The following is a 19,661-nucleotide window of genomic DNA, read 5'->3' on the forward strand; positions in this document are numbered from 1 at the left end:
AAAGCCTTAATTCTCAAAAGGAATTATAGTCATGCCATGGTACAACCACCATCCGCAGGTCCTAAGCTCATTCTTATGGATGTGTTGTGTGTTAACAGAAGAGCCATCACGGTGTTAGAAGAGCTGTCATTTCTTGGTAACACGTGCAGCAGGTGACACTCTCACTGGCCCCACAGTCCCTTCGTCCTTCACTTAACCAACATTACTGAACACCTGCTGTGTGCCAGGTACTCTGTTAGGTACAAGGAAGACAGGGCAAGCAGAAGAGCCAGGCTGCTTCGGAGCTTACTCAAACTGGTGTAACGGGGAGAAAAGGGGGTTTACTGGCCCACACTACTAGAAAATGCAGAGAGACGTTCAAAGAGGTTGACCAAGCAGCCCAGGGACACCATAAGAACCAGTTCTCTCACCCACTTCTCCATCCAAAAGGATACATGTGCCTCCCCTAAGGCTACTGTCCCTCACAGCAGCAAACTGGCCAAGGCAATTCTAACCTTTATCCCTTCACAGTGTCCACCATAGCACCTCTTCTTCTTAGAAAAAACCCTCCCTCTTCCTCCCCAGCTCTTAGTCCATAAACATGGGCTCCCAAACCAGACAACAAAGCAAATGTAAATGTTCTGAAAGACATCTTGCAAAAACTAGGCCTTATTTCTGGTCTCTACTAAGCCTGAAAGAATGTTTCGTTTTATATAATGGGTTTAAGTTATTTCTCCACGGTATGATTCTTTTATCAAACAGAACTCAACAATGAGAGCTTCACAAAACAATGACAAGTTCTGTCTCTTTTTGTCTCATGTACGATGCTGCCACCTTGGTCTAAGGAATTTATCTGCAGCAGTTCCCACTACTCCATTTGCACAGATACAGCAGCCATTTGCTAACCAGTGAAGGCACTCTTTCCTGCTAAGCCCAGGATGCCCCAGGATCCTTCTCAACCAGAATCTCAGGCAGTCACTGCCAGGGCTAGCAACAGAGTAAGACCTATTGTTGTTCTTTGTCAGAGCATGCATTCCAACTGGGGAAACAGTGAAGAAAAGGCCCAGACCCCAGACCCTTGGCTCCAAACCCAGGACAAGCTGAGAAATAAAGCCGGTACACCCTCACATTTGACCATCTCAACTCTGACCATGTGCCTGGTGATAAAAACATAATTAATGTCTTGGGATGGACACTGAAAAAATTCACTGTCCTTTTTCACAAAGGGCATAGTCTTCAAATTTTTCGAATGATTTAAAAACAGAAAAAGGCACACACTGAGACTGACCCTTTGGGTAGAAACTGAGATTTAAAGGTTTCATTGAAAGCCAACAGTAAGGGGCCCCATGGTGTTAGATGGAGGATCTGAGCAGGGCTCCCCAAGACCTTGGTCCATCCTTCACTACAGGCTGTGCAGAGTAGATCTCTGCCTCACAGTCATGGCAGATCTCATAGTTCAGCAGCCCAAATTAAACAAAGGGCCACCTGCTGGGCAAGCAAGGCTGGGGCAGGGAGATAACACCAAGAGGAGCTGAAGGTCCAATGAACCAGTGGCCAAAGGCTTCAAGATGTTCAGGCATGAGAGAAGTTGGGCAAAGGAAAAATGTGTAGATCCTGGCCTAGCCTTGTTAACCCCATCCACCCAAGGCCAAGGTACCAGCCAAGAAGAAATTAGGTACCATGTACTGAGCACTTACAAAGGGCCTAGAGCTGTGCTGAGGACTCTCAGGGCATTAACACATGTAATCAACCCAAACACACAAGGGGACGTGCAAGAGTCATGCTTTTTTCTGCCTAATGCCTGCCCTGGGGACGCGATAAGGGTGTCAGGCACAGTCCTCTGCTCCCTCCCACCTACAACATACCCAATGAAGTGGCTTTCCTAACATCATAAGCACACATTCAGAGTAAGAAAGCCTCTTCCATTTAGGTCCTACACAAGGCTTAGTGCTACCAGGTGCCATCTTCACTACTGTGGGCAGAAAACTTACCAAAGAATGACACCTGCACATAGGTGACAAAGACCAGAAGGAAGGACTGAAAACTGCTGACATCATAGGAGCACCTAGGTCCTATGAATACAAGAATACATGAATACATGAATAGAGTGACCATTCCTGGATTTCACAGCTACAGCAACAAAAGCCCCCCGTTGACCCAGGCTAATTTGTCTTAGGTTATGCTTTCAGAAGCCTGTTAACACCAGTTAGAGGTAACAGATTCGAGAAGACACACTATGAGTGTCAGGAACAGAATCACTGTACTGAGCGATTCCCCAACCAAGGGTCAGGCACAGCCCTCCCAAGCCAGTGGGGTCAATCATGCCAGGTGGGCAGGAGAGTGACCTGTGCCACCTTAGCCCCTTTTAAACGTCTAAAGAAAATGAAGAACCAGAAACTCAGGTGGATTAACAGAAAGGCCTGATCACTTCACACGCTTTTGTCAGAGCACGGGAACTGCCCGGCAGGAGAGAGAAGCGGTGATGACAACATAATAGTAAGGCTGGACCCCACTGGAGAGACAGGAAGAAAAGCCTTGGCAGTGCTCTTGAAACAACCCAGTGGGTTTCTATTTAGGACCACAGCCTTCTCCCCCAGTGAATCTAGACAGATGTGAAGTCCTTTCAGGGATCTGACAGGTTAACAACTGAGGGGTAAATCTACTTCAACCCAGAGAAAACATAACCCACTCCATGCCCCTAACATCCAGATAAGAATCCTGCTTAGTCAGGACTCTAGACTATAACTGAGAGAAAAAGCAATCGCAAACTGGCTCACGTAACAAAAGCCATGTACTGGCTAACATATTTAAAGTGTCAGAGGAAAAACCGGCTTGGGAAAGACTGCAACCAGCAGCTCAGATGTTAGCATGGACCATTTCTCTCTTCCTCTTCACTGTAATGCTGATCCTTAGGGTTAGGGTTTTCCCTCAAACGGCCAGCAACTCCTGGCTTCCAGCATATCCTCTCAAGAATGTTGTAACCGGCTCTTATCAGATCAGCTTGGTCACATGCCATCTTAGACAAGATCATGGTGGCCAAGGGAAAAGGAAGCTGGCTGTGCAGGTCTGGATCGGGTGCTCTCTTCTGGAGCTCTGCAGGGAAAGGAGGAAGGTCGGTCCCATCAAACCACCCAGTCAGAGTAGGGAAGCGGGAAAGTCCACCAAGAGAAAACTGGGCAGTGTGATGGTTAATTTTATGTGTCAATCCGACTGGGTCGTGGGATTCCCAGGTAACCAATTAAACATTACTTGTAGCCACACCTGTAATGCCATCCCTCTTAGGGGCTGAGGCAGGAGAGTCTCAAATTCAAGTCCATCCTGGGCAACTTAGCAAGACCCTGTCTCAAAATTAAAAAGGGCCAAGGATGTAGCTCAGTGTAAAGGCTCTGGGTTCAATCCCTAGTACCACAAAAAATAAAAAAAAACATTACTTCTGCAAGTATCTGAGGGTGTTTCTGAAGAGATAAGCATTTGAACTGGTGGCTAAGTAAAACAGACAGCCTTCACCAGTACGGCTGGGCATCATCCAGTCCACTGCGGGCCAGAACAGAAAGAGCGAGAGAGAAAGGTGAATTCTCCTTTGCCTGACCACTTGAGTTATGGCATGGATCTGCTCCTACCCTCGGTGCTCCTGGTTCTCAGGTCCTTCAGATTTACACTGCATCAACACCAGCAGCCTCCTGGCTCCGAAACCTTTAAACTACACCACTGTCTTTTCTGGGCCCCCAGCTGCATACAACAGACTGTGGACTTTCTCGGCATCCACAGTCATGTGAGCCGATACCCTATCATAAGGCTCTGTCCAGAGAGACACAGACACCCTACTGGTCCTGCTTCCCTAGAAGACCCTGCGGCTCCAGGAAAGAGCCAAAGCCTGGGTGTGGCAGGCAGTCATCAGGAGGCCCCCAGTGATCCCTGTGCTATTAACACCCTGTGCTCCTCTCCCACACTGAGTCAGAGTTGATCTGTGTGACCACAGCATACAGCAGCAGTGATCGCACACCAGCTCCAGGTTAGGTTATAGAAACAGCGGGGCCTCCATATTGGAGGTACTCCCTCCCTCTGGGGTTACTCAGTGTGGAGAGCACCTGCTATAGGCCCACATGGCGAGGCCTCCTGCCAATGGCCACAAGAGCGAGTGGGGGTCCCAGTCAAGCCTTCAGATGACGGCAACCCTGGCCAGCAGCCTGACTGCTACTTCCCAAGACTCTAACCCTCAACTAGGCTGTGCCCAGATTCCTAACTCACACACACACTTTAGAGGGTCATACACAGCTGTTTTAAGTAACCAAGTGAGGAGATAATTTGCTACACATCAAGAAATAACTAATACAATATGCAGAAACAGAAAATGTCCCCACAATAGGCAAAAATCATGTTTACTTGCTTCCTGGTATGGCTGAAAGTATCTCCCAAAGTTCTTGTGTTAGAAACTTAACCTCCAGTGCAACGATGCTGAGAGGTGAGATCTTTAAGAGCAGATTAGGATACAAGGGTAGTGCTCTCATCAGTGGATTAATGTCATTATCACAAGAGTGAGTTTTTATACAAGTGTGTTCAGTCCCTCGCCTCTCTCACACTCTTGCTCCTTCTCACCCGCTATCTCATCCATGCGAAGCTTTCTGCCTTGTTATGAGGCAGCAGCAGGCCCTCACCAGATGCAGGCCTTCAATCTCGGACTTCCCAGCTTGTACAATCACAAGCCAAATTAATTTCTGTTCATTATTCACCACCCAGACGGTGGTATTCTGTTACAGTGGCATAAAACAGACCAATACATATCCTTGAAAGGGACTTCTCATGTAAATCTGTGTCTTCTCTCTTTTAACATCTGTCTCATAGCTTGAGTTTCCTTAATTCAGCAGGATGCAAGGCAATCAATTATTTAGTGACTTACACAGTCTCACTGCAACTGGTTAGAATCCCTCCACATGAGAAACTAGCAGTTGCTTGGGGCCACATAAGCATGGGCTACTTACATGACTTTGTTCTTTGCTGAACCATGAAAGATGAAAGAAAAGCCATTAATTTTGAGTGAAAGGAATGTGTGTGCCTAAATTCTGAGTTTGCTCAGTGATATTTAAGATTTATAATCATGCTCAAAGCCAGTAAAATGCATATGCTCTTAGAATACTTATGAAAAGTAAATTTCACATTTCTGAATTTAATATAGCTAGGTGTTTTTTCTGCACCATTTTTTTTTAATGCAACACTGGGTTTTGGACCCAGGCCCTTCATACTGAGCTATATCCTCAGCTTTTTCTTTGTTTTTAAAGACAAGGTCTTGCTTAGTCACTAAGTTGCCCAGGCTGAACTCCAACTTGCAATCCTTCTGTCTAAACTTCCCAGACTGCTGAAATTACAGACATGTGACCTCTATGGCCAACTAAAATATACCTTTCAATTAGGCAAGGTAACATAAGAATTACACTAAGAAAATGATAACAGAAAATGATAATAGTTAACATTTATTGAATATTTATGAAGCGTATTTACTGAGCCAACAAATGCTCTCTCATTTTATCCGTGCAATAATTTAATGAGGTAGAGTGTTCTTATCCCCATTTTAAAACTAGGAAAATTGAAAGATAGGTTAATTAACCCACATAAAGTCACACAAGTAGTAAGTAATACAGTAGATCTAGGACCTGATCCCAAAGTCCAAACCAAATTAAGCTAAGTCACCTAATCAGCCCTGCCACCTGAGCACACACACACACACACACACACACACACGCATGTCCCCCCCTGCCAGCCTGTGACACTCCATTCTGACTATGCCCTACCAGCTACAGCCCTCCCTATCCCCAAGCAACAGCCCGGGTCTACCATCCACTCACACAGACTGATGCTCTTGCTATGGCCAGAAGCAAGAAGAAACATCTGAGAACTGATAGAGGTGAACACTATCTAGAACATGCTGGCGATCAAGCTTGTTAATACTCAGGAGACTCATCAAATATTCATCTGTTCTGTAAATGTCCCACCTGCAAACTACAAACTTTCAGACACTTTAAACTCTTAGCTGCCCACTGGTTAAACAGGAAGTTTCCTAATTACAAAGCTGTCTAGTTAAGAAATCATTTTTTTCCACCCACTTTATGGGATGAAATTTTCCCTATGATCATCACATCTAAAACACTCTTACTGTCACACACTCACAGTAGCTTTACACATCCGGCACCTTGGCACCCTCATGTTCTCCTTACTCAGTCTGCCTGGCTGGGTAAGGCCACCCTCTCTGCTTCACACACGCCTGCAGATGTGCAGCAATTCACCCCGAAGCACACAATTTCAGAGTAATGGAGCAGGACTTGCTGTCACTGATGATTCAGAACCAGTGACTCTAGAGACTTCCACCTTTATTGTGAAGACCACATGCAACTATGCCACAGAATCCTGCCATGGCCAGATGAGATGGAGGACCAGTACAGAAAACACCAAGTTAGGTGCCTATTAGCTGGCTCTAAAGCTCCTGAGATGTCATTTTAGAAGGGGAAGAAAGGGATGTGGCTCAAGGAATGGAATCCAGATGAAGTCATGGCAATAACATTCAATCACAGATACACAAGGGCATCGCCTCGCAGAACCAAGGGATAGCAAAGGCTGCCATGTAACTCAGCCAGCCTGGGTGCCCTGGCACAACCGTGGGTCTTAATTCTCTCCTGGTCTTATGTAAAAACACTTTCATGAACAAGCAATAAAGTACATATTTCATCCAAAAGAAGGAAAAAACTGAAAATAACCCAAGCGCTAAAATGCCCATGTTAAATTGATCGATTAATATGGCTAATTTACTATGGTACATTAACTTGGTGAAATACTACACCCAGGTATATAAAGATAGTTAACATAAAAACTGCTCTTGTACAGTAAACAGAGGAAGGAAGTAGACTAAAAACCAAAGGGCTATAGATTATAAGTGCAGTATATAAACATATGTTCAAATGTGAACAAATTAAGTAAAAATGTGCATGTTCTATGTGAGTTGGGTGCTTTTTGCTCCACTAAAGTTTTCTTTAATAAGATATAAATAACATCATAGAAGAAAAGGCTCTTAAATAAAAATAGGCTCAATCATGGACACAATTAGAGAAATGCAAATTTAAAAATACTCTGCCAGCCTCATTTTTCTTCCATGATTTTATCAGGAACCTGGTACCTGGACCCTGCCTTCACGCACACATCTGGGACAGCAGTGTCACCCGACGTGCTGCTGTGGGTCACTGTGGCCCAGCATCTGCAGAGGGCAAGTTGATGGCCTCTACCCACCATACAAATGCACTGTGTCTTGACCCAGCGAGTCTACTCCTGGGACCACTTCAAACAAATGCACTCACACACGAGTGAGATAACACACACACAGGGTTTCAGCTGTGACTATTGGTACTAGCAAAAGATAGGAAACACCCTCAGTTGTCGGCAGACTGGTTAAACAAATTCTGGTCAGTGAGATAGTGATATATCGAGAGCTATTAAAAAGATGGCAGCCCCCATGCCCACCAACACAGAGCCCTCCCCAAGATGTAAAGTGAGTGGTTTTGGGAGGAAGGAGTATACACACACACGTGGTTGAATATACTAGGATGATCTCTGAAATCGGTAATGCTAATTGCTTCTATGGAGCAAATTGGGTGACAGGGACAAAAAAAAGGCAGTCACAAAGTTTAACCTACAGAATACTGAACCACGCGCATATGTATCATCTCATAAGTTAAGCTGAAATGAATACATTTTATTTCCTTTGGTCACTCATTTTATTCAAAAGTGTGAGTGAAGCTTGTGCGTGGGTTTTAGCCAAGCCTCCGGGTGCTTACTTCTCGGTCCTTTGCCCTCCCTACCTTGCCAATGCCTGGACCTTCATGGTGTGCCGCTCTTCCTGCTCGGCCACCTTCCTTTTCAACGTGTCCACCTCTTGTCGCAGCACAGCTGAGTGCTCCATCTCGCCATCAAGCAGGTTCCGCAGCGACCTGAGGAGAGGAGTCCCAGCAGTTCAGATGCTGACGGCCAGAGCCCATCAAGCCCAGCACACAGTTCTGGACCTCAGTCAGGTCCTAACTCACTGGCTGTCCACAGGCTCTGCACATCTGTCTTACAGAAACTGATACAAGCAGATAGCAAACACGGGCCAAGAGCCTAAGAACAACGATCATGATGAACCCCAGGGCAATCATCTGTGACTGTTCTTCAGTGTTCCAGTTCTCCTGTGAGCAGGCCACACATCTGACAGCTCAGATCAAGGGAAAACAACGAGTTGAGCAAATCTCAGGCGAATCTCCTTAAAGACACCCCTTTCAAAGGTACAGCACATTAAACAGAGACATTCTGTCACAAACACACAAAGAGATTTAGCAAAGGAAAGGGTGTCACAGGGGCCAAAAGAATAACCTGCGGCATAAAAATAGACTACCTGCTCAGATCACGGGACAGACATCTGGTCTCTCTTCTACCATTTCCTACAAAGCACACTTTGAGCTGCTTCCTCACTATCCCCAGGCCACACACACACACACATACACACAGCAGGGTACACAGCTTTACGGTTAGAGGCATCATGACTAATGTTTCATATTCCCAAATTTCTTGACTCCCCCAAACACGCTTTGTGTATCTGTCATTCCTGATCTTAAGAAATGGAAAAGAATAGTAGGTCTTCTAGAAATCATCACAGATTATCATCTAGAAATGAACAAACATGATTCTATGGACCATTTACTTCACTGCACCTGAAGAGCTATTTTTAGAAAACAACAACCCAACCGAGGTGCATCAACACACCAAATCTAAAGGACACTTGGAAGGTGACATTAGAATGTAACAAAGTATCTGGCCCCTCTCCCATCTCCACTGTTCACTGAATTCTCCAAGACCTGTGTCCTTAGAGAGAGCTTGGAGAAAATTTCCCATTTGCGGCCTCAGGCCTCCTGACACAAACACGCTCATTGTCTTCCCTCTTTCAGAAGAAGAAATTAACAGGCAGTGAATAACGTTCCTCCCAGGTAGACAGATCCTATGGCTTCTTCCAGGATAACAGTTCTGGCTGGAGCATGGGAAAAGAATTCTGTAGTGGCTACAGCCCTTTGTTCAAAGTTTATCTTAGTAGAACATTGTGCTTTATAAAAATTCCTTTTAAAAACATTCTCTTTTGTTTTAGAAATTATGCTTCTTTGCTCTCATAAAGGGCGAACAAGAAGCTTGTCAAACAGGGCCCACAATAAAGTCAGAGAGCTGTGATTGGTTGTCACCATGAACCCTTAATTACTGCTCTTAATAAAGGAATAAGAAGGTGATATACACACAGGGGGACTACTGCAAGGGCCAGGCCAGCCTGAGCTACATAGTGAGTTCAAGGTCAGCATGAACTACACGGCAGGACCATGTCTCAAAAAATAATTTAAAAAACAACATAAACACGTATTCACATGCATCCAGGCATACATGCACCCCTACCTCCTGCAGGCAGTCGATCGTTGCAGGCAAGCCTTCTACTGACCACCCAGTGTCAAGACAGACTGGTATGAAGAAACACCTTCAGTCAGATGGTAGCCATGTAGCCAATACCAGGTAGCATCCAGCAATTGTTTTAACCAGGAAGAAGAGAATGAAGCACTTTGCCTACTCTGTATCTAAAGTGAACCTGGCCAACTCAAAAGAATCCATCCGGCCCTAAGTATCCTTGACTTGGACAAACTTTAAGGAAAGTATTTGAGTACATGGAACATAATATATTGACCCCCAATTAAAGGTCACTCAAAAGACTGCTCTAGGGGTAGATAGGTGAGAGGCAGAGGGTGTGGGGTTTTCTTAATGAGTTGATGGAAATGTTCTAAAATGGGTGGTGGTTGCATGTATCTGTGAGTGGTACTAAAAATCACTGGACTGTATGTCTGAATGGGGAGATGTAGTATATGTGAATTATATCTCAATAAAAGCCTTTTTTCAAAAAAGAATTAAAGACTGCTCTTCAAACTTCTTAGCCTGTTCTAAGGCAGTACTGTTATTATTAGGTTTTCATTCCTTCTTTGCACACAAGCCTCAACAGATATATCACAGGGGCATATCCAGAAAAACTTATGAAACAGCCAGACACTACTGCCAGCAAAGCAAAATTTCCTTCATCTGTTACATTCCTTCTGTGTCAGAGGTGAAATATCAAGGAAGAGGCCTCTATCAATAGTGAAGATCCCAGTACCTGTTCTCTTCTTCCAACTCGTCTTTCCTGTTCATCATGGCCACAATGGCTTGTCTCAGTTCACCTAAGGGAAAAAAGAAAAGTCAGAACCAACCGGGTGACCTTGCCTGTTCCCCACCTCTCTGGATTTTAAGTTATTTAGGAGAGCCTGTTTAAATAAGTTCCCTGCCTCCTTCCAAACTAATTCTTACATAGTCTAAGAGATCCGATGCGCCTAGTGATCACTTTTACCAGCCACACAAAACAGAAGGGAAGGATGGGATGAAAGTAAATGAAGAAGTGTTTCATTGGTGAACACACCCAGCTTACAGTTTCTAAGTGTTTCCGCATAGCCTTGCTCCTGGACAACATCTACTCTGGGCAATGATTTATTCCCTATTATAGCTGTTTATCACCCTAGACAGACCAAGTGGTATTTGGTGCCATACTGACATAGAAATCATTATTCAAGTTTAAGCAAAGATCTGGTTTTCCTACACCTCCTTCTATAGTTAGCACACAGGTAACAGTACTAGCAGGGTGTCCTCGCTACACAGTCCATAATTACTCAGGGGATACTCTTACCATTCTGACATCATCAATACAAGAAAGCACTCACAGATACAAAAACATAACTTTCATTTAAATATACATCCGAGTATCTTATCTGTACCGAATTTAACTGTCACTGCACATGTTAAGAGTCATCACCACATCACTTAGTCAAACTTGAAGACTAGAAATTTCTAGATTTCTCCTGAAGAACTAGTATAATTTTGTCCATTTAAAGGATGCTATAAACTATATTTCCCTCTTAAGAATGGTTGCTAGGAAGCTCAGGGTCAAAATTACACATACAGCAGGAGGCCACGGCTATGTCCAGTAGCACAAATTATGTCCAGAACCAAGCACTGCAAAAGCTTCTGGAGCATACAGGTCCAGGCCATGAGGCCACAACAGAGACACTGGAGGGACTCAGTTCACAGTGCCATGTCCTAAGACCAGGACCCATGCATGTACTCATTCATTCACTCAACATCCATTGAGCACTTACTGGGTTCAGGTACCCTCCCAAGGAAGAAGCCCAAATCCTCACTTGCCTAAGGAAGAAGCACCGTCAAAGGGGTTGTTTTGTTTTGTTTTTTTGACACAGGGTCTCACTATGTACTTGAGACTGACCTCAAACTCACTATGTAGCCCAGGCTGGTCTCGAACTCAAAGCTATCCTCCTGCCTCGGCCTCCCCAGTGCTGAGATGACAGGCATGTGCCACCATGCCCGGGGAGGGTTCTTAATGGAAAACAATACCACACATTCATATACACCTGTGTGAAACAGAGTCTGCAAGACTTTTCATTCTAAACTCAACCAGATAATTAGGGTCATAGCTCTCAGCCTCTCTGAGCTCTTCTCTCAGGCAGAAGTGGGGAACAGCAACCACCAACTCACCTTCCTGAGGAGCTGTGAGGATCAGAGGAGAATTAGTACTATGTAAAGGCAGTGTCTCTTACAGACTATATTAAGACGCATTAACAGTTTAGAAGAATTCATCATAATTCTATTATGAGTAGGAATTTTAACTAAAAACATTGACAAATTTGTGGAGAAAAAAGAGTAATTTATTCTCATAACATGGCCATGAAAAAAAAAAAAAAAACAGACTCAATATATTATTGAAGACAGGTAAAATAAAACTTCTTTGGTGCGTATCACCAGCAATCCAGGGCAGATGGCAAGGAAGTTTTGTGGACCCAGATTCAGGGAATTGCTCCTTTCCCAGTCATGTCTGAGCTCTCACTGTTCTATGAGGCATCTGTCTGCCTTGAAATTCTTGGCTGGCCCAAACTGCACCAAGGAACAAAGGCAGAGGACATTCACAGTCACAACAGGAGGCTGGAGGAAGTGAGATCTTGTCCTAATCTTGTCCTAATCAAAGAAACTACTCTATTTGCCCCACATTCCTGCCAGCCATCTGTCTCTGTTCCATGATGCCATATCACACGCACCGCTGTCTGTCTGCTGAACCTAGAGTGAAATGAGACTTCTACAGACAGGCGTCACCATGCAGACAACTCTGCCACCAGTGAGCTCAGCGAGGGCTGCCCCAGACTGCAAAGCACACGTGGCAGGCCCACAGTCCCTAGACTCTGCTGTGCCTCTCCCCCAGGGAACCACTCATCACCAAATGCATGATCCTGTGCTGCAACATTTGCATTTTTCATTCCATGCAGGAAAAACAACTTATTCGGGGCCTCAGACTAATACTGATGGCACCATTTTGCCCCTACCCACAGAGCCTCTCCCCAGTAGATGTCATCCCATTGATTTCTTGGCCAGAATCCATCTTTCCTCTTGTTCAACTCCATTTCCAATTTGATAAAATCCAATTAATCTATGCAGGCCGAGATGAAAATGTGCTTCTTCTGAGAAACCTCCTTGATTGGCCTGGCTTTCTAGCACAGTATAATGTATGCAACGATTGGTCACCTCTGTAAACAGCACGCCATGCACCTTGGTATCTCCAGCTCCTCCACAGTGAGGGCTTCATCAAGGTACATGGATTTGATTGTGAAAATGAACAAATGCCCAGAGAGGTTATTCCTATTCGACTTCTATTCTAGACTCCCTAACCTAACAGCAAAAACGGGCTATCACAGACCAAGGACTTTCCACGTGCCTAGCAATGCCTCAGCCCTAACCAGTCTTGCTTCCACTGTCACACCACCTACTGTGGGCCTTCAGTAACACAGACGAGGAAAGGGAAACTGCAGCCATTCCCTCCCTGCTAGATTCACAACAGCTTCCAAAAGTTCTGAGGGGAGTAAAATTGTACAAGGCAGGTCCAAGAGCTAGAGAGGAATGAAGCACTGAAGTGGGGGCAAGAGGAGGATCCTATAGGGATTCTAGCAGCTTCCCTCCAACGACAGGAGCAGCATCCACGCAAAGTTGTGATCAACAGGCTCTGGGTTGGGCAGATCCGGGTTTAAAAACACACACACATATTTCAGCTACTTATCTCATGGTGACTTCAACCTGGCTTCTGCTTTTGCAAACTACAAAATGGGATAATGCCACATTCACTGGAGGATGGATAAAAGAAGACAGTAAAACTCCAGCCCATGCATGTACTTCGTGAATGCAGGCTGGTGATCGGGGTTCTGAATGTTTGAAGCATGCTCTCTACTGTCCGGTCTCAAGCTCAAATCCCAGCTCCAAAGCTGAGTAACCCTGGGCAAATTACCGACTCTCTCTGAGCACCAACTCCCTTATCTAAAAAATGGCATCGTAATAGTTGCTATCTTAAGGAAGTGCTAAATGGACTTAAGAAGGACCTATGCGAGTAAGGTGCTTAAAACAATGTCCAGCACATAGGAGCATTTAACAGGTGTTACTGATCACTATAATTAGCACCTTTCCCTCCAACGATAGAGAACAGAAAGGTGGAAACAAGGTAGCAGTGACTGTCACAAGGGCCGGTCATTCATGCTGGGCACATTTTCAGGACTTACGGGATTTACTAAACACCTATATACTTCAACCTTGGGAAATAAAAAGGAACTTTTGAAAGGGCTCTATGCCCTAGAGCAGCAGAATAGATGATGAAATCTTCTCAACTGTCAAACAAGATCACTATGGGCAATGTGAGAAAATGGCACTGGGTTCTCACTCAGCCAGGAATGTGTCATTGGGAAGAGTCTAAGCAAGTGTCTGGATTTGAGGCTTCATAGGTCCAGGATGAGGAAGTCTCCAATACGGTCATTCAGATTTGGCTGAAAATGTTACATTCCACGAAAGAACCCTCAGAGGAGAACCCTTCCTACGATGACCCATAGTCATACAAAGGCTCATGTGGTGAGAAGAGCCTTACGTAGTAGCCATTCAAGCAGCTCGCCTTGGGGGAGTCCAAGTCTCACCACACAGAAGGCGCCTGTCACAAACAGCTGGATGACCAGTGCTGATGCCCTCCACACTGTTGTCCTGGTAGGACCTTTCTCTTCCCTCCCCGTGCCCCACACTGTACGCTTCCTCTTAGAGGGGCCCGTGTATCTCCAGAGCGACCAATAACACAAGCACAGATGAAACAATGTTCTCAGGGTGGGAGTCTTTCCAAAACGCCACCTCAGAAAGAATAGCTGCCAGAGTGTGCTTCCTGCCTTCCCCCACCACCAGGGCAGAACACTTGTGCTGGTGATGGAAAAGGGAATGAACCAAACTGCTATGCCCCAAAATGCTCCTCCAACAGGCTTTACCTTGAACAGAAATTCGCTTTTGCTCTCACACGGTCTTTGTGCGACTTTCCTCAGGCAGTAGACAGAGGAAGTAACACTGGGGTGATTTTGTTCACCACATGAATGTTATACTCTGCTAAGTGCAAGTGCGATGCACAGGCAGAGGCGCTCCCTAACATGTACTTTCCTCTCCCTCTCCCCAGCACTGTGCAGCCCATTATTTGTCTAGTCTCTATCACTGTGATCGCCATCCTCTTTAGTACCTGCCACATCACACAATTCCAGTGAAAACAGAACAGCGCTTCTGAACTATGGCTTCTGCAGAGCCTGCCAAGTTGGGCTCTCCCTCTCCTCAGGCTGAAAGACAAATGGCCATCCAGCCCGAAATCACTTCCTTGCTTGGCTGCAAAGGACTGAACTGCAAATCCATTCAAATAGACAGGAGAATGTTCACTTCAACCCTCAGAAATCAATCTGGGATAAAAGTCTGCATTTCTAATCACTGTGGAAAGGGTGAATCCATCCTCAAATGTTGCCAGGATAACAAAGCATTTTGGAAGCAAAAAAAAAAAAAACAAAAAAACACACAAAACAAAAAATAAAGGACTTAAATCTCTGCTTTTGCTAGATAATGAAATAAATTTCATACAGTAACATTTAAATATGAGAAATGAAGAAAGGAAGCAAACAAAACCATATAAATATATGAACAAACATTTATGCAGTCTTTTTAAATGTGAAACCACAGAATGAGCTCACAAGGGAAATGACAGATGCTATCGATTTGTTTTAATGTCTGCATATCAAGGGCCGATCTAACAAAAAATAATTGGTCCAGTGTTTGTGAAAATAGTAAGCTCCTCAGGGGAGCAAACCAGCCCACATACAAAGAGGCAGATTTTCTAATCAGATATACTTTCAAACCTCAGATATCCAAGTCCCAGAGCTGAGGCTTGGGAAAGGATGGATCCAACCAGCTTTGCCTTTTGGCTCCCTCACCAGTGAAGGTGCCGTGCATACTGTCAGCCCCATAGGCTTCGATAGAGTTTGGTAAAGATCCTATGGAACATAGCCTTGCTCATCCATTTTCATACTGCCCGGGTCTACTTTTACTCTACAAATGCAGCACAGGTTGCTATAGCAGAGACTATTGATTCCACGTAGCCTGAATTGCATACCCTGGGCCCTTTAACATAAACTTGGGCCAACTTGTCTCGGAAGAACACCCACACACACTTCCCTCCACCCCAACTCCCAATCTCTGATTGAAGGTGGATGGAGCTATGAGCCCCTAACACTGTGCAGTGGGTGTAGGCCATGGCTATACCTCTTAAAGAAGGGCTGGAGATGGAATTCTGAGAGGAAGGAAACTGCTAGCAAGCAGCTGCTACCTCAGACTCAGGATCCCGCCCTCTTCTGCACAGGCCTCCTCCCTGCCTTCCAATTCCCCTGACTGTCTCCGCTCAGCTCCTTCCTGGGATTCTCCTCCAACCTCACTGGAACCCACACAATTTCATCTACAAAGGAGGGTCAGGCACCAAGTCGCCCTGCAGACACCTGAGGCTCCAAACCAAGTGCACAGCAGCCCCCAATGCTCCGGTCTCTGTCTCCTCAGTCCGCCCTCCACCTGCTTCTTCCCTGCAACTCAATCTGCAGCCACACCGCTCTCCTCTGAAGCCTCTGAGTCTCAGCACGTGCTCCTCGGAAGACCTGGCACTCTCCCGTGACCCTGAAAGTTGCCGGGGATTAGGAGGTGGGGGTTCCTGAGACATCTTTCCCCACTAGCTATGGCAGACATGAGAACTATCTTATTCCTGCTTCAGCTCAGAGACTGCTCCCGTACACTTAGGTGCACAGCCATCCCAGAAGATGAGGGCTGGCAGCTGACTCAAACTGAGCCAATCACACAGAGTCTTCCAGAAGTCTGGATGAGCCACTATCTCTGCCTAGAGAGATAAAGGAATGTAGGAACACATACATCTGGCCTAAAAGCACTTGGTTCTAAGTTACTCCCATAAGGACCATTTGCTGAAATCAATTTAATGAACACCATCCTTCAAGGAGATCTTAAACTAAGTTCAGGACAGTTTGCTGTGATTCCTCTATCACCAGGTACAGAGGCCTGGTCAGCAGACAAATGCAAATACAGGCACAGGGCAAAAGGCCACAACAAAGCGGAGCCAGGAAGAGCCCCAAGAAAAAGTGGAGTTTGGCTAAGTGGTAAAAATCTGCAATGCCACACACACGCCATAAACCTGCAACCTCACACGAGGGCCAAGCCAAAGAGGAAAGAAAACTGCAGAGCCTGTATGGCCTCCTCACGCTTGCCAGATGCTAACACAGTCTCTAGCTGTCTGAGGATGGGCAGCAGCAAGGGAGCAGGCTGACTCACAGAGTGCTGAACCCACAGGAAATAAAGCAGCCATTCAAGAACGGCCATCCCAGCTCCTGCTGGATTCCCTCCCCGCCACTTCCCAGAGCACTTTGAGTCTCACAGAGGACCCCTGCCCTACTCTTCTGAACTCCAACAGGTCTCATGCACACTAGCCAAAGAACCGGAGTACAGCAACTGCACCCCTCCTCCCCTAAGGCTCCCACTGCGCTGTATACAAATCTGCTGGGCTCCAAGTGTTCACCTACAGATCAGGCCAGCAATGCCCTAGCCCCAGCCTGAGTCCCGAGAGAAGAGGACCCCAGTGCCAACACCTGGCCACACTGCGCCCTGAAAACCTACTGCACGAATCAAGGGTGCTATGAATGAGTAGATTAATAAAGAAGTAAATGACTATCGCCCACTGCTGAAACCTGTCCCCCAGCTCCAGGAACTGAGCATGGAATAGGCTGGGCAGAAATGTCAACTGTGCTTAATAATAAGTTCAAGGCCTTACCAGAGAACACTAACCACTGGGTTCAGAGCTATAATTTCCAGACCCACTGACAAGGATTAAGGTCCAAATTGAGCTTTTTCAATTATGCATCTCTAAAATGTGATACACGTTGGGGGGAAGGAGGATGACAAATTCCTAACATGTCATTACCATGATCTAAAGCTGGATGAGTCTGCTCCTCCTTGTTCACACTGACCACAGGAATCCTTGGTTTCAAAAAGATCAGTAGGGCAGGGACCAATCCCCAGCCACCAGGAACACAAACATAAACACAGACGCACAGCCAATAGATAATGGCCCATTCGCACAAATCACTATGCGCCTCAGAGGTTGCTATATAAAGTACAGAAGCCCACAGAAGAAGGGGTGAGGGGCCCTCCAGGGGGGAAATTATCCTGAAGCTAATTGATCTTAAACTCCCTTTCCAAAATTAAAAAGGGAAAAGATGACTGCGATGAGTAGACACAGTGCATCTGGACAGTGGACGAACGCGTGCGCACACACGCTCACATATATACAGATCCGTGCGATAATTCCCTGGCTTTATATAGCATCTTTCCCAAAGACCTCAAAGAGCCTTTACAAACACTCCCTGGGGCCCCATACTCAGTTATATTTAAAGAGAGAACTCACAAAGGCACACGCACAGAAATAAAAGATGTCCTTCTGTGGGTATATACTTAACCTACATCATCATGTTTCAAAGTTAACATCTTGCTTTTTATATCTTTGTCTGACTACCCACTCCCTTTCCTTTTATCTCCAAGAGAAAGGATAAACTATATTGAGCTTCAATATGTAACTTTTTAGATCAATCCCAGGCCCATTCTAGCTTTCTGTTGTTTCTCCCTCCTGCCTACTTACCCAGGGCTTCTACTTTTAAATTTGTTAACAGAGAAAAGCTACTGCAGGGCAGCTCCTGGATCAGTATACATCGTTTGCCCCCTCTCTTCCTTCATCAGTGTACAGAGGTGCCAGTGATATGCCAATATTTCACAGAGAACGGCCTCAGAGAGAAAAGCACACAGACGTCAGAGAAGGGCCTGGGTTGAAGGGACAAGTGAAATACAGCCGTAAACTAGATGAGGTCAGATACATGGAAAGCTATAGGAAGCAAAAACTACCTCCTCTTCACTGCACAACAGCTGAATCAGTAGACATCCACAGAAAGGCTGCACATCCTACAAAGGATTCAGGTGGGCTATCCTACTGCCTTTACAGCAAGGTTCTTCTTAATGCCCCACACCCCACATATATACAAAATCAAGCTGATGAGATTTCGAGGAAGCACTGTGCTATGTAGTAGGGCCAGCAAGAACTAGTGTGAGTTTTTGTGGACAAAGCCTGTCTTATCCCACTGGGAGCCACCTCTGCCTGAGGTTTCACTGGCCTGGTTCTTGAAGCTGGCTTCTGTCACTTGCAGCCAAACCTGTCTTACCTTAGACCCCAACACAGAAGCTACACCAAGCTGACACCAGGTGCCACCATGTCCAACAAGGTGGGAGATGAGGAGGATGAAAAGAATGACCTTATAAGGCAAAGATGTATGAGGTCACAACAAGTAACACACAGGGATTCAGGACAAGGTGCTCTGGACATCCCACACTCACTGTGGGCCTCAGATATTTAATCTGTAAGGTGAGGCAGGTAGACCATCTGACTCCCTAGAAACCTTCCAACTCAGAGATGCTGTAAGGAGGCGCAGGCCTCCAGTTTCTGGAAACTACTGGCAGATGCGACACTTTAGGCATCTTCTTCCCCTGCTCCTATCTGCCAGCTGGACAACGGGCCAGATACACCAGCAGAGGCACACTCCTGACCTGTCTAAAGCTACACATCTGCCGTGGCCTGGAGGACCGTGACAGCAGCATCTGCTCTGACTGACCTCACACGCAGAGCAGTGGTGGGGTTAACCAATGGCAAGGAAGATTAAATGCATGTGAAATACCCATAAATAATTAGGACACAGAGCTGCACGGCTTCCTTCCACCCTCAGGCTGTGGTATCACACATACAGGCGATTCTCGAACAGACTCACACATGCAATCTGCAATTAATTAGAAGCTCACAGCTAGAGAGAGGGTCAGATCTCACACCCAGACTATCCACTCCACACTGACAATGGTAAATATGCAGAACACCCTCAGACCGAAACTCCGTGGAGGCAAGAAGGGCCAGATCCCGGTGTTGGCTGTGCTATGCCCTCCTGTGCAGCCAAAGGTGTCCCACTTGCCTTCCCTGAGTCCCAGTTCCACCACATCCAAATGAGAATGACGGTGCCTAGTGTGTACCTCCAAAGCTGCACAGGAGATGACATGGGAAGAGAACCAAGAACTCTACAAAATGACAGTTACACAAATGTCACCACTCGATCCATATCCTGGGAAGCAGGGGA

General features: G+C 45.8%; 1 protein-coding gene across 1 annotated transcript in view; it reads right to left on the minus strand.

The window, feature by feature from the left end:
- Window positions 1-19,661, minus strand: part of Snx29 (sorting nexin 29) — a 457,962-nt gene that overhangs the window by 343,903 nt on the left and 94,398 nt on the right. Inside the window, exons 12-13 of the mRNA XM_033758742.1 lie at window positions 10,172-10,235; window positions 7,821-7,949 (exon numbers count right to left, since the gene is read on the minus strand). Of these exons, the coding sequence (XP_033614633.1) occupies window positions 7,821-7,949; window positions 10,172-10,235 (193 nt within the window). The remainder of the gene's footprint in view (window positions 1-7,820; window positions 7,950-10,171; window positions 10,236-19,661) is intronic.

The sequence above is a fragment of the Fukomys damarensis genome, unplaced genomic scaffold (assembly GCF_012274545.1).
Source record: "Fukomys damarensis isolate Sample0158 unplaced genomic scaffold, DMR_v1.0_HiC HiC_scaffold_34, whole genome shotgun sequence".
Lineage (NCBI taxonomy): Eukaryota > Metazoa > Chordata > Mammalia > Rodentia > Bathyergidae > Fukomys > Fukomys damarensis.